Consider the following 14,286-nt stretch of genomic DNA (forward strand, 5'->3'; position numbering starts at 1 on the left):
AAGGGCGTCATCTTGTGAACACTGAGCAACAATGGTGTTCATGGAAAAAGCTGCTGCCTGCCAAATATACAAGCCTTGCTACCTGTGCGCGGATTGTCACAGGAACTGTGCTCAAGGTGCTGGATATTGGACTTGAACTACTTTTGAGAAGCAGCAGGAAACCCATAAGCAGACAATTCGTGCAACAGAAGACAAACTAAGCTTTTGTGGTGACTGAGTCAGTGCTATAATTTCAAGCCAAAAGAAATACTGTAAAGAGACGAGAACAGACCAATTTTTGTAAGTACAAGGAAACCTGATCCGGAGTCAAAAGAATAGGCATTGGAATGGTCTCTTCAGCTCACCACAAAGGTTTTCAATTAGATTCAGGCCTCTGGACTGAGATGGCCGTGGAAGAAGGGTGACTTTGTGTCTGGTGAATATTTTAATGTTGATTTAGTGTTTTCTTTTGGAGCATAAATCTGCTGAAGATAACGCGTTTTCAGCTTAGCTTTAGAAATTATACGCCTGGAAAAAATTTTCAAACAAAGTTAATATGAAATTATTGTACTGTAATAAAATAATAGTTAATTTTAATGTTGTTGTTTTTCAGCAGGCCAACAAACTAATTCCCATCTGCTTAACATATGTTTGTATCAGTTTTTTTCTGGTTCAGTTTATCTATCAGTTTATTTCTTCTCTCTTGTGTCTTCTTGTATGTTAGTGTTCTTTATATTTAATATACTTACATATTTTTATATATATTTCTTGGAAGGCCTTCAGGTCTCTCCATAATTGCAGCTGGGGTTGTTGGTGGGCTGCTGGCAGTTCTGATCGCAGGCCTCTCTGTCTTTGTGCTCCTACGCCGCCGCCACATCAAGAGAAAGAGGACAATGCGCAGACTGCTCCAGGAGAGAGAGGTAAGGAGAGACGGCTTAAGCTCAAAGCACAAATGCACAGGGTTTTTTTTTTTTTTTTTTTTTTTCCCGGTCATGTTTTTATGGGTCCCACTCCCTCCATGCAGCTAGTTGAACCTCTCACTCCGAGTGGACAGGCACCAAACCAAGCTCTGCTGCGGATACTGAAGGAACCAGAGTTTAAGAAAATTAAAGTGCTGGGATCAGGAGCCTTCGGTACAGTTTACAAGGTAATTACAGGTTTGGCTTGCATAATGGCTTATTGTAAAATAGAAGCTCAAGTGCTGAGCAGTTCTGAAACTCAGTTGCTCCGTCATGCTGACTTTTCACAGATCTACATGTGTTTTCAATTTTTCAATTACAACACATTTTTAACTTGCTACATCATGCATGACTAGCTTCAGTGTTTCTGTCACAGCCGTTGCTCTAATCACATTTGGGGATTTGTATTTAGGACACAAAAATCTTCCCTTTGGACTGTCTGTTTATTTCCATCCATAATTAAAAGGTAAATCTTCTAATAGAGGACAGATAAGTCAAATCCAGTGTGCAAGTGTGTATTTTGGTGTTTGTAGGACTGATTAGAATGTCAATGAAGAGTTAATTTATTTCAGTAATGCCTCTGTAAATGGGAAACCGAGACAGAATCTGGGTTTTATATCTACCAAGGGATACTTCAAGCTTTTATTTCAGATTGTTTTGATGATTATGGCTTACAGCTACTGAAGGTTCAAAATTCACAATTTTAGAATATTTTTGAAGAGACCAATGAAAATATTTTAATAAAGAGAGTTGAGGAAAGCTTCAGGTGACGGCTGTGCTGTTAAAACACAGCACAGCCGTGTTTTAACAGCACAGATCCAACACTTGCTGTTGTTGGATGTACAACAGCAAGTGGCTCAGGTCCACAAAACATCACAAAATGATCACCTTTTTCCTGCCACACTTTATTCTTCCAGTCAACTTTCTAAATTCAACCCTATGTGTATGGCCTGGTTCAGCCTGTTCTTTGTCAATGAGTCTTTGTGGCTTCTTCTCCTAATAGTTTGTCAGCGATGGTCTGCTGGACAACTATCAAAAGAGTCTTCCCGTAATTGTGTGGGTCATGACAAAATATTTCTGTTGGTTGTATATATCAGTTTGCGTGTTATGACTCTATAATATGAGTTTTGCTAAACAGTTTGTGGGTTGTTGTGATTAAAAAGTAAATAAGTAAGTTAAAATTTCCAAAATATTGCAAACAAAACTGCAAGCTGTTGATGAGAAAGCTATTAAATGTGCATGTATACAAATCTTTATAATCACGTTATACATTGTATAATATTCCTGTGTCTCTTGACATTTCAAGCATAGAAAGTGATACAACAGAAACACTGTGTTCCTGCAGGGTCTTTGGGTCCCAGAAGGAGAGGATGTGAAGATCCCAGTGGCTATCAAGGTTCTGAGAGAGGCCACATCACCAAAAGCCAATCAGGAGATCTTGGATGTAGGTTCTGTCATTTTTTTTTTTTTTTTCTGCAGGGATGGGGATTTGTGGTCTTCAAGTTGAAGGAGGTGCTTGGGATAAGATGCATTCATTAAATGTGGTCTTATCCTCGCCTATTTTGGTCGTGCCCGAGTTTTTAATTGGAAACGAAAGTGAAAGGAAATATCAAAATGTTTTCGTGTAATGTAAAAAAGAAAGCAAGGATGAGGTTAGGCTTTTATTTATTGAGGTGAGCCACTGTCAGCCGATTGCCGGAAGAACTTCAATTTATCTGGGAGTTTATAGCAAACCCAGACGATCTTTTTAAGCTAGCGAGGGCTTGTTTTCTTTGCAATAAAGTGTGTCACATTACACACAGAGTCTCTTGTGGAGTTTTGTGAAACAGGATTCATTCATTGGAGGGCAACGTGTAGGCGTTGGTGTGTAATTAAGAAGACGATGGTGCTCGGAAATGAAATGCAGCTTCGAAGCCGCGGGCCGTTCTAGTTCACCTTTACAAACAGAAAAATCAGTGTCTCAAATCTTGTGTTATGTGGTCATGCTGCTGGGTTTTCCTTGTGCATAAATCCTGCCATGTACATGAATTCACATCAAAGTCTAACTCTGGGGCATGTAGAAAAAAAAAAGAAAAGATTAAGATCTTTGAAGCCTCCTTTTTTTATCTTGCTGTCAGAATAACAAAGCTTCATGCAAGGGTTTATTTACTGAACAGCACTGACACGCAGTAATAAGCATGAAGAAAATATTTGGCCTGCAATTATTATAGCAGTGACAGGGAACATACCAAGTAAAGCTTGATTTAAAGTACTGTTTGCTCACGCCTCCATGCGAGAAGCAGAAGCCTTTTTTTTTTTTTTTTTTGTGCTGGCTGTCCATATTTTTTTTATTTTTATTTTTTCTAAAGCAGCTTTTCTGGTATGATGACTGAGAGTTTCCACTCTCAGGCAATAAAATAGAGCAGGCTGTGTGTGACTGCTGCTAAGAGACTTATCCCCCAACACTCTGTATCCCACAGATGTTTCTCAAGCTATCAGTTGCTTGGATAAACATGAACATTTCTACCAGGGGTTCTGCGAAATGGCCTGCAAGACACATAATTCTTGTTTGCTGTGTTTTTGCAGTGTTGTTTCAACCCTTAAAAAACAGATATAACATGCAATATGTTCATGTGCATTATAGGAAGCTTATGTGATGGCCAGTGTGGAACACCCGCATGTGTGCCGTCTGCTGGGTATCTGCCTCACCTCGACGGTTCAGCTCATAACGCAGCTGATGCCGTACGGCTGCCTGCTGGACTACGTCAAAGAAAAAAAGGACAATATTGGCTCCCAGCACCTGCTCAACTGGTGTGTTCAGATTGCCAAGGTGAGCGAATCACTTTTTATTTACTTTTTGCTCTTTATATAAAACAGTGCTTCACCCACCACATTGAACTTCTGTTAAACGATCTGCTCTCATGCATTAGTTCATTTTTGTTTTATTAAAGGGTATGAACTACCTGGAGGAGCGCCACCTAGTGCACCGTGACTTAGCAGCCAGAAACGTCCTGGTCAAGACTCCTCATCATGTCAAGATCACTGACTTTGGGCTGGCCAAACTCCTCAACGCAGACGAGAAGGAATACCATGCAGATGGAGGAAAGGTCGGTTTGGTCTTAAAGGCGCAGTGTGTTATTTTTGTTGTTTTTTATTATGATGGGACTGGGCCATCGGTGGCACCACGTTAATCGTTTTATTTTTATCAACGTTGTTGCACCTTTTCATGTTCATGTTTTACATCTATACAATATGAGGAAGGTAAGAATTTGAAGTACTTTCAAATAGTCATAAACTACAGACTAAAAGTTTTGAAAGATGATTATACTTAATACAAAATTAGGATTAATTCATTGGTATATTTTGGAACAAGATAAACATGATTATTCTATCAATCTAAAATTTGTTTTCAGAACAATTTTTACCATTTTCAGTGACTCTTTTTCTTGTCCGTACTTTTTATTAACCTTCTCTGACTTGAAGAACATCATGGCATTCGTATTAAAATGCAAACTGTATTTTTTTTTTTTTTGCATACTTTTGCACTGTAGTTGTGACTCAGGAAAATCTTCTTGACATTTTTTCTTTTGTAAAATGTATTTATTAAAGATCTCATAGCATCATTATACTTACAGATAAATTAAGAAAAACTGTAAATTATTGAAAGCAAAATCCGATTATCCAGTCGACATCTCCCAAAATCTGTGAAGCTCATTTAGGGTTATTTAAGAGAAGCAAAAAATTAAAGTTGTGTCCAAATACTTGTCCTATATTGAGCTTCCCTTGAGACTTTTGACCTGTAGAGCAGAGTCAGGTTTACTGAAACTTACAAATAACCTCATTCACTTCATTCATTATTAAATATCTGGCAAACTGGCTCTAAAAGCTTTCTTACAGTGGAAACTGTTTATAAGTGATTCACTTTCTTTAATTTCTTATTTGCTAGATATACTGCCATATCTAAAAAAAATATTGTTTGAAAATGAATCAAGGAATTTGGTGAAACATCCAGTCTTTGTCACATCTTCAAATTATGTGTCATTTCAAATGCTCCCATATTATAGTATTGGTTTGATAAGTGACTGAAGTGCATCCAGTAATCAACTGACCGGCTTTGATTGAAAGTTCAGTGCGGTGCACAGTTTTGTGCTACACGATTGGTTAAGTAATTATTAGCTGGACTAACCCCCATTTCCTGGCATTCATGATTTAACTCATAAAACAGGTTTCAGGGCTTTTTAGATAATCTTACGCTTTTTACCCATTTTTGTTCTTTAGGTGCCGATAAAATGGATGGCTCTTGAGTCGATCCTGAACAGAACTTACACTCATCAGAGCGACGTCTGGAGCTACGGTAAGACTAATGCTCTGTATTTAAAGCAAACACTTCCAGTGTCCCAGATTGAGCTTTGAATAGCTAAAACAGCTGAGCCTGTGTGCTTTTCCTGAGTATTAATGGCAGACTCACTGAAAATCATTGTTGAATAAAGTGTTTTAGCAGCAAGCAAAGCATAGAGCAGATTCTGTTTCTCGCTGGATGTTGACTTTGGAGTTTTTGAAGCTGTTAAACATTTTAGAACACAATAAAAAGGGAATATTTCTCTCCAGCATGTGAAACAGGTATTACTCACCTACACAGCAGCAGGTTCAGATGGATGATTTTACGTCAGAGGAAATCGTTATCTCATCCCACTCAGATTCATCCCTTCACTTCAGGACTGAACATACGGAGAAATACCTCCACACACACACACACACGCACACGCACACGCACACACCCAAACCAAACACAGCAAGGCTTTTTTAGAGGAGGCCTGCTTCCAACATTTCCTTTCCCGAGGGTTTGATCGCGCCTCCCGCTCAATCTGGCAAAAGCATCAGCAGACCCTGGCAGAAGTGTTCAACTTCCTTTCCTCCTTTCTTCCCCCTCCTTTGGTTCCTCCAGCCCTGCGATGCATCCTGTCAACTCCCACTCCTGCATGTGGAGCCAATTTGTCCATGTTTTGATAGCATGTGATATTTGAGGAGCGTACATCCTGTCAACTTCTGTTTCTTCTCCTTTATTGGGGGGCAAAAAGAAAAGTGAATGACAGCTCATTGCCCTAACATTTACCAACTGCCTCTCGCGTCTGTCTCGTAGGTGTAACCGTCTGGGAACTGATGACGTTCGGTACCAAACCATATGATGGGATTCCAGCCAGTGAAATAGCCGGAATCCTGGAGAAAGGAGAGCGCCTCCCTCAACCACCGATCTGTACCATAGACGTCTACATGATCATGGTGAAATGTAAGCACTTCCTCTTGAGGTTCTATTTACACAACTTTGAAAAAGTAATTTTTTTCACATTACAAGCGGAAGAATCCATGCATTTTATTTATATGATGGATCAACACCAAGTAGTGCATACATTTGAAGAGGATGAAAAATGACACATTGTTTTTTTATATGTTTACAAATAAAAATCAGATACCGATGACTTTCAGATTTCAGATTATTCTTAACTTTGACTATCTTTGACATAAAGTCCTGTTAAAATATATCGATTTTTGTGTTTGTAAAGTGAAAAAGTAAACATTACAACATCGCAATTTTACATACCTGCGTTTTTGTTGGCCCTGGTAATCAATAAGTTGGGATTTTTCCAACTTCAAACCTTCATGCTTAAAAGTGTAACATTAATTATCTTTACGAATGTGTCTGCGCAGGTTGGATGATTGATGCAGACAGCCGGCCTCATTTTCGAGAACTAATAGCCGAGTTCACGAAGATGGCTCGAGATCCTCCGCGCTATCTTGTCATCCAGGTAAAAATGTACCTCACCTCTCAGATGTGCTGTAAGTCCGCTGAAGGACTTTTCTGGTGTGTTAGAGCAACTAAGGCATATTTCTTTTTCAGGGCGATGACCGCATGCATCTGCCGAGTCCAACGGACACCAAGTTTTACCGCAGCCTGATCAGTGGGGGGGATCTGGATGATGGCGTAGATGCAGATGAATACTTGGTGCCCCAGCACAGCTTCTTCAGCAGCCCAAGCACCTCCTACACCCCGCTGCTTCACTCCACGGTATGTTCCTCCATGCGCAAAATGCAGCGACAAGTGGTGAAGCTATTTCTCTTTCATAAAGGTAACATTCATATTACTAAAAGGATATACATTCTCAAAAAGCAAATCCAATTGAAATATTTCTCCCAAATTCGCTCTGATGTTTGAGAAATATGTGGCCACATTGCTGCTTAATTTTGCAATTATTTTTTTACTTTGAAAAGAACACGCCGTTGGCTCCTCTGGTCTGATATGAGGCAAAGCAATTACTGATATGGACGAACGGTTTAGTAGTATAGTAGCTCCAAGTTCTTTGAAAACAGACAACCCATTCCCAGTGCCATTAAGATCTGGGGCCTTTCTGTTCTCGGGTTCAAAATGTCAAAGTTCTGATCTTCAAACAAGTTCTTCAACACTTTTGCCTAATGAATTTTGCTCCATTGTGCTGGAAAATACCCAGATAACTGTGATATTGTTTTAGGTTTCTTAGAAGACCTCGTGGTCCAATTTATTTGTGGCAGAGCTCTTCAACAGAATTATGAATAAGCCCAGTGTATTGGATGAGAATCAGCTGCACACATGGATTTTTCACTGTTGGCACCACAAATGGTTTTCCAAGTGTCAAAAGTAATCAGAAGTAGGATCCATCAAATGAACAAACTCCCTGCCAATTCTCAAATGTCCATACTTGTAATTCCTGCACAGTTTCAGGCTGTGCTTGATATTTATTTTTTTGGACAGAAGTGTTTTCTTTGCAGCCTCACTTTGGTCCAAAAGTCTTTTCCAGATTGTACCGGCAGATTCACCAAACTGCTCAAACTGTTGTGCAAGCTCTGCACTGGTGGCAGATCTTTCAGAAGTAGGTTAGGTCAGCTCCTCTGAAGATCTCACCTTCAACTTTATGATAGTGAATAAAATTGAAGGCGTTCCTTAATGTGTACTTTTCTTTGCAGCATTTTTTTAAATTAATTTATTTATTTTTTGTACATGGGTCCATCTTGGTGCATAGTAAAGTTGGTAACAAGCTTTTTTGGACACAACTGCTAACATAAAATGGTAATAAAGTCAAGCACATTTAAGTATTGTTTATATAAATTGATCTGCTAATAAGATAGATCGACTCTTTAATAGTTCTAATGTTGTGCTGTAAATGTGGCTTTAATAATAATAATTTTAAAAACTGGCATATTTATTTTGTTTGAGAGCAAAAATATATATATATTTTTTGTACAAAGTGAATTTTTAGCCTATTTAAGCTAACTGCTAACTATATATAGACATCAAGTCAATCTGGAAATTGTTTTTAAAGAAATGTAAATGATCCTGAAAAGAAAAAAAAAAACACTGCACATCAATTTAATATTCTTTGCCTTCCACAAGATGGCGCTGTTTTATACAAAATCTGACCCTAATCTACTGTATTTATGTGCATTTTGATGCAAAATTCTGTACCTGATATTCATTAATACTGCTCTTCCTTTCAATACGTTTAAATAAAAGGCGCGTAATGAGCTGGTTCATCATAATTACCGGTTCAAATGAATACTGGGGCCTGGAATAATCTTGTAATTATTTTTTTATTTTCCTCATTTCTTTTTTTGAGTCAAAACTACAACATCTTAAGTCACACGTGGCACAGATTTCCTTTCTTATATTTTAAAATCTTGACAGAAAAAATAACATATAAGCAGAAATCTGAATGGGCAGGTCAAAGAAAGAAAACTATAATTCAGTACCAGCCATGATAAACATGAAGGAGATGTTTTCCATCGGCAACATGATTGGTGCATCTCATTCAAAATATTTGCTTCGAATTTGTGATAATTTATCTTTATGTTAGTAATTCAAATTAGCTATTTATTGATTTGATCTGCATGATTAATCAAAATAAGACATGAGCAAATCAATCAGCCAGAAACTTTTACTGGACAATTACTTAACATCTCAGATTGACGATCGACAGTTCCAACACAAAGAAGTCCAATTTTCACTCTTTTTCTGTCCTGTTCAGTTCATGCTTCAAAAGTAAAAAAAAAAAAAAAAAAAACAAAACATTTTTGAACTATAAACATATCAACTAACAATATCTGCTTTGATCTTCTTTTATTACGTTTAATAAAGAGTAGATGAACGTTTGAGACACAGGTTTGATTAGGACGATCTTGTAGTAGTTTGATGCGGTCAAGTGTTTAAAACTGAAAAGTTAACAGAGCTGTTTTCACCGTGTTTTTGGAAAAATCAGATTTCTGCAGAAATCATTACTCTGCAAGTCAGAATGAAAAAGTCAGTCATCTTTCATCTCAAGGGAATAAAAATATCTTTTGCTTACCGTAAGGCAGCAATTTAAAAAAAACAAAAAAAACATCAGCATCTAAACTAATCAGGGAACTGGAGCCAGTAAAATTGGAAAAGTGGCCAGCGTTACCTGGATTGACCCACATTGGCAGCAGCCGCCCTCCCTCTGACAGCTGTCCTGGCCTGATCTCACCCACACGGCGTCCTCCAGCTGCCTCGCACCCACGTTTCCTCCCAGATGGCTTTTTGATTGATAAGGACCTTCTGTGTAGGCCATCAGTGGACCAGACTCTTCTTCCTGGAACTGTTGTCAGCCACCAGTCGGTTCATGTGAGCTTTCAAGCTCGATTACCTTTGCAGACAGTCAGGAGGACTGTAGTAAAGCCTCAGTTCGAGCCTTCTTTTGTTATGTCACTCACTGTTAGGCAGAAATGTTTTTCTGCTTCACTGTGTTTAATTTCCTTTTCTTGTTGAAAGTAATTGCATCGTCACACCTGTCATTCCCGTCTTCATTCTTGCTTCCTTTTAAGCGTTTACAGTCCAGACAGATGCAACAAGGCTTGGTATATGAATTCATGTAAATTTGCTTTGTGGATTTTTAATTTGATCTTTGTGTTTTCCTGAAAATGCTAGTTTGCCCTTTTTTATAATTTAAGTAAAAGCACATTAATTGTCATTAACCTTTCTGTCCCCTGAGAGACTTTAAAGTAATTCACAGCAAAGTGATGGTATACAGTGGAGACATAAAATACAAAATAAAAATAAAAAAAAATTGTTGGGATCAAAAGTGAAAGAAAAATCTTAGGATACATTATATGAGAAATTAATTTCATTATTTTCTGTTTCAGAGCACTAATAGCAGCATAGGGACGAGCAAAACCAGAAATGGCTTAATGGTAAGCAAAAACTGAACTTAAAATTCCTTAATAATTGTGCTTACCTCCTTGTGTTATCTGTTTGCATTATTTTTCAGTTGGAATTGTTTCAGATTATTGAAAATGTATGTATTTTGTTTCAGAACGGAGTCCCAAGCAGAGACGGAAGTGTGGTTCTCCGATATATGCCTGACCCCACAGACAAATTCCTGGACGAGGCCTTCCAACCGGCTCCAGGCGAGTATTTGCCTTTTAAATGTGAACGTGTAAATGTGGATGTCTGTAGATTCTCTGCAGAGCTTTCTCCATGTCCTTCAGTTTGATACAGTAAAAACTGAGACATCTAGTGGTGAGGAAAAAGGACTGAAAATGCCTTTTATGATAGGCTTACTCTCTTTTGTTTTTTTGCATTTTCTTTGATTAAAGAGTATCTCCTGATAGTTAAACTTGACCTATTGAGAAACTGAAAAATTCAAAGCAATGTGCAAATCATTTTTCAATAAGCCTAGCAGTTTTATTTTTATGAATAGAAAGGAACATCTTTGAATGGCTCAAAGTTCAAACCTAAATCCAATGGAGAATCTCTTGCAAGACTTAAAAAGTGTTGTTCACAGTTACTCTTCATCCAATCTGAGTGAACTCGATATGTTATGGAATGAAGTACAGGCAAAAAAAATAAATATTTTGTACATGATTTGTGTGATATGTACTGATAGAGGTGTACTCTAAAAGATTTGTACTTGCAATAAAAGAAAAAGGGTCCATAGTTACACACAATTATGGACTTCTTCATGTTAATCTATCACATTATAGTTCAAGAAAATACTTTACTTTAAAGTTTGCTGTTGTAACAAGACAAAAGTGGAGTACCCTGACAACAAGCAGCATCATCTTACTGCTTTATCCAATAAGATCCCTTTGTTTGTCACTGAAAATATCTTTCCACTGATTGTCATTTCAGCTAAAAAAAAGAAGGAAAAACTATAAAATGTGTCATAAAAGCTATCAATTGTTTTTTTCTTCTTTCTGCAGATTACATGAACCAGAACGGAGTCTCCAATGTGATAAATCCCGTCTACCAACATTCAGGTCCACCTCGCACCCTTCTTCCAACCATCTCTTCAGACGATACAGAGTCAGAGTACCTGAACTACTTTAAGAACGGAGCCAATGGACCTGAATACCTCAATGAGCTCCCGTCCTCCACCGCCCTACCCCTCAACTCCAACAACACGGCCATCGGCGGTCAAAACTACAGGCCTCAGAACAGCATGGACAACCCAGACTACCAACAGGATTTCATTCCCACTTTCAAGACGCACACAAATGGACACATACCAGCAGCAGAGAACGTGGAGTACCTTGGTCCGGACTGAGGAAGGAAATTGAGTAAATCTGTGAATAAGAGTCTGTTTTTTTTTCTTCCTTTGGGAAAGTTATCTTCTGTGGCTGGAAACTCAGTATGTTGTACCATCAGTGAAAACATATGCAAGAGTTTGTTTCTCAGCACCAAACTTAAATGACTTTTCTCGCCTGAGAGCAGGAATACGAATGGGTTAAGTGTGTCTCAGTCAACCTTTGAACTGCTGGCTCTAACTGTGAAGGACGGCTGCAGAATGGATTGGAACCTTTGTTGCTTGAAACTGAAACGAGTGGTACACATTGCTGCAGACCTGTGTTGGACTCAAAAATTTCTCAGTTTGGTGTCCATTAAACACTGAATATGTGAGCAAATGCAACTGATGGGACTGTGGTGGTTTTCACACTGATGTTTTGTGGCTCATAATTTGCAGCACTTTGTAACATGAAAGTATATATATATATATTTTTTTTTTGTTTTCCAGATTTGACAGAGGGCTTCCCTACAACAATTATCTAAAATCAGAGCCTGTCTTTATTTTTATGCTTGCCAAACACAAGCACAAAAACATTTGTTTTTATCCCAGATGCATTTTGTTTTCTGTCTGAATAATGTTTATAAAAAGCTGGGTGAACAGTCTGAGGCCATGCGCGTGTAATTTTTAGGTGTAGAATTTCATTGTGCGGTATTTTAAATAATGAGACTGTGTAAAAAAAAAAAAAAAAGATTTCAAAAGTCTTTTTCTTATTTGTTTTATAAGATAGATGTTTCACATGGTGTTGACGCCATATGTGAGAGACCGCCTCTTTGCTTTATAGTCAGTCCTCTGCAAATGTTGTTCCTAGTTTTCAAGGAATAAACTAATGTAGCATCTTTTAAAAAAAATAATTTACACAGGTACATGTACAGCCAATGTTTAATATCCTTAAATATACTCAAAATTAGCTGTCATGAATACTCCATAAAGTTTTGTCATACATCTATGTGAATATGCACTTGTTTCTGATTGTGACCATATAATTCAACAAAGTACGTGAATAAATTTTCTTTCTACAGAAAGGTATGTTTTTGGTGTCACAGCTTTGCATGTGAATGTTGAAATGCAAGAACACAGGACCTGATTTATTCAACCGCTGAGCCTGTTATATATGGTAACTTCAGTCAACCATTTAATGAAGTCTTTAATCATATTATGGTCAGCTTCAAAATCCTTATTCACTTTCTTGCTGTCTTAAATTTAGGCTACAAGGCAACTAAGAATATCCATAAAATAAAAACTTATCCAGCACTATCAAAGGTAATGATTTTTTAATTTATGGTTAGCTAAGAACTTGTGAATTGTTTGTATTTATGTTGAAAATGCTGACTAGGCTTGCTGCAGCAACTTAAGGTTAACGAAATGGTTTTTTTTTGTCTTTTTTTGTCTTTTTTACATTACATTGAGATTTTTGGACATGGTGGTGACCAGAAATATTAGTAGCCCTTAGTTGTGTTAATATAGTGCAAATAAAAAATATTGAGACATAGAAGCTTTTACAAAGTAAAATATTAATTATCACATGTACAAGTATTTATTTAAATTTCTATAACTAGAATGAAAACATGGAAGAATGCAACCGAATGAAGCTGTTCCAGTGAGATCACAAGGCTTCTCAGCTTTGCATTTGTCCTATTTATTTTTGTTTAAAAGCATTAGTGTGTTTAACAATCTAGAAAAAAAAACTATCATTAAGATAGCCAAACATAACATTTCTATAAATGCCAGAACATACCAACTGTTGTACTGCTCATGTTACAAAAGCAGTCAGTTTTCTGGATGGCTGGTTTCGTTCTGTAATACAGCAACAGTCTTTGGAAGTTACAAAACCACAGTTAATCATTATTGTTAGGAGGAAGAAAATGGTGTTTCCCATTAAGGTTATTCACCCACCCAGGCCTCGCCACTTCTTATCTGTGCACACTTCTTGAAACCCTTAGTGATAGTTTTATAGTCATATGGTGTAGATTTAGATGGAGTATAAAACACTCCTTTATAATGGGAAATTTATTTTTACTTCTCTTCATAATAAAACTTAAATAAATGTTACAATACATCAAAAGGGGATGTGCACTATAAAACAGAATAACATGTGAGGCATAACAACACACCAACCTATTCAAAACAAACATCAGCCTATTTTCCAAGAAGATCAGTGTCACAACATCAACTTCTTGTCTGACTCATAACGCAGGGCTGGAAGGCATTTTGTGTTTTCTGGGCAAAGTGCAACAATTTAGACAAGTAGAAAATATTAGTCAATGGTTTAATTGGGTATATTCACCCTCACTTGAAAGAGAATCAAGGTCAAGGTCTTTTATTTTGTTGAACAGATTTATAGGACTACTTAAATACACAACTTCATAAACATAAGGAGTTAGAAACCACCAGTCAACATTATTTAGTTCTGATAAGCAAATACTTCAAACAAACTACTACTAACCCTATCATACTATAAAAGACAAAAAACACTATTTGTACCACTTTTTTAAGTGGTAGTTGAACATGCTGCAGTGAAGTCTAATGGGAACGGTGAATTTCAGTGCAATTTCAAATTATTGATGGTCATTACCTTAATATTTCTAAAATGTTTTAATTTCTTTTGAAAACAAAAAAAGTCTCAATGCTGAAAATTAAATTTCTTACCAAATATTTACTGAATAGGAACTAGTCAATATATGTAACCAGTAGCTACTAGGTAGCTGTATTTAATTTATTTTACTGCATAACACCATATTGTGTTATCATCTCAAGACATA

At 37.2% G+C, this 14,286-nt stretch overlaps 1 protein-coding gene across 1 annotated transcript in view; it reads left to right on the plus strand.

The window, feature by feature from the left end:
* Nucleotides 1–12,549, plus strand: part of egfra (epidermal growth factor receptor a (erythroblastic leukemia viral (v-erb-b) oncogene homolog, avian)) — a 42,785-nt gene extending 30,236 nt beyond the window's left edge. The window contains exons 17-28 of the mRNA XM_014998295.2: nt 755–899; nt 1,004–1,126; nt 2,284–2,382; nt 3,562–3,747; nt 3,869–4,024; nt 5,196–5,271; nt 6,058–6,204; nt 6,624–6,721; nt 6,814–6,981; nt 10,104–10,151; nt 10,274–10,367; nt 11,163–12,549. Coding sequence (XP_014853781.2) covers nt 755–899; nt 1,004–1,126; nt 2,284–2,382; nt 3,562–3,747; nt 3,869–4,024; nt 5,196–5,271; nt 6,058–6,204; nt 6,624–6,721; nt 6,814–6,981; nt 10,104–10,151; nt 10,274–10,367; nt 11,163–11,506 — 1,684 coding nt within the window. The 3' untranslated portion in view covers nt 11,507–12,549. The remainder of the gene's footprint in view (nt 1–754; nt 900–1,003; nt 1,127–2,283; nt 2,383–3,561; nt 3,748–3,868; nt 4,025–5,195; nt 5,272–6,057; nt 6,205–6,623; nt 6,722–6,813; nt 6,982–10,103; nt 10,152–10,273; nt 10,368–11,162) is intronic.
* Nucleotides 12,550–14,286: the final 1,737 nt, after the last annotated feature.

This window comes from Poecilia mexicana, unplaced genomic scaffold, assembly GCF_051168715.1.
Source record: "Poecilia mexicana isolate PSO_F unplaced genomic scaffold, ASM5116871v1 scaffold_17, whole genome shotgun sequence".
Lineage (NCBI taxonomy): Eukaryota > Metazoa > Chordata > Actinopteri > Cyprinodontiformes > Poeciliidae > Poecilia > Poecilia mexicana.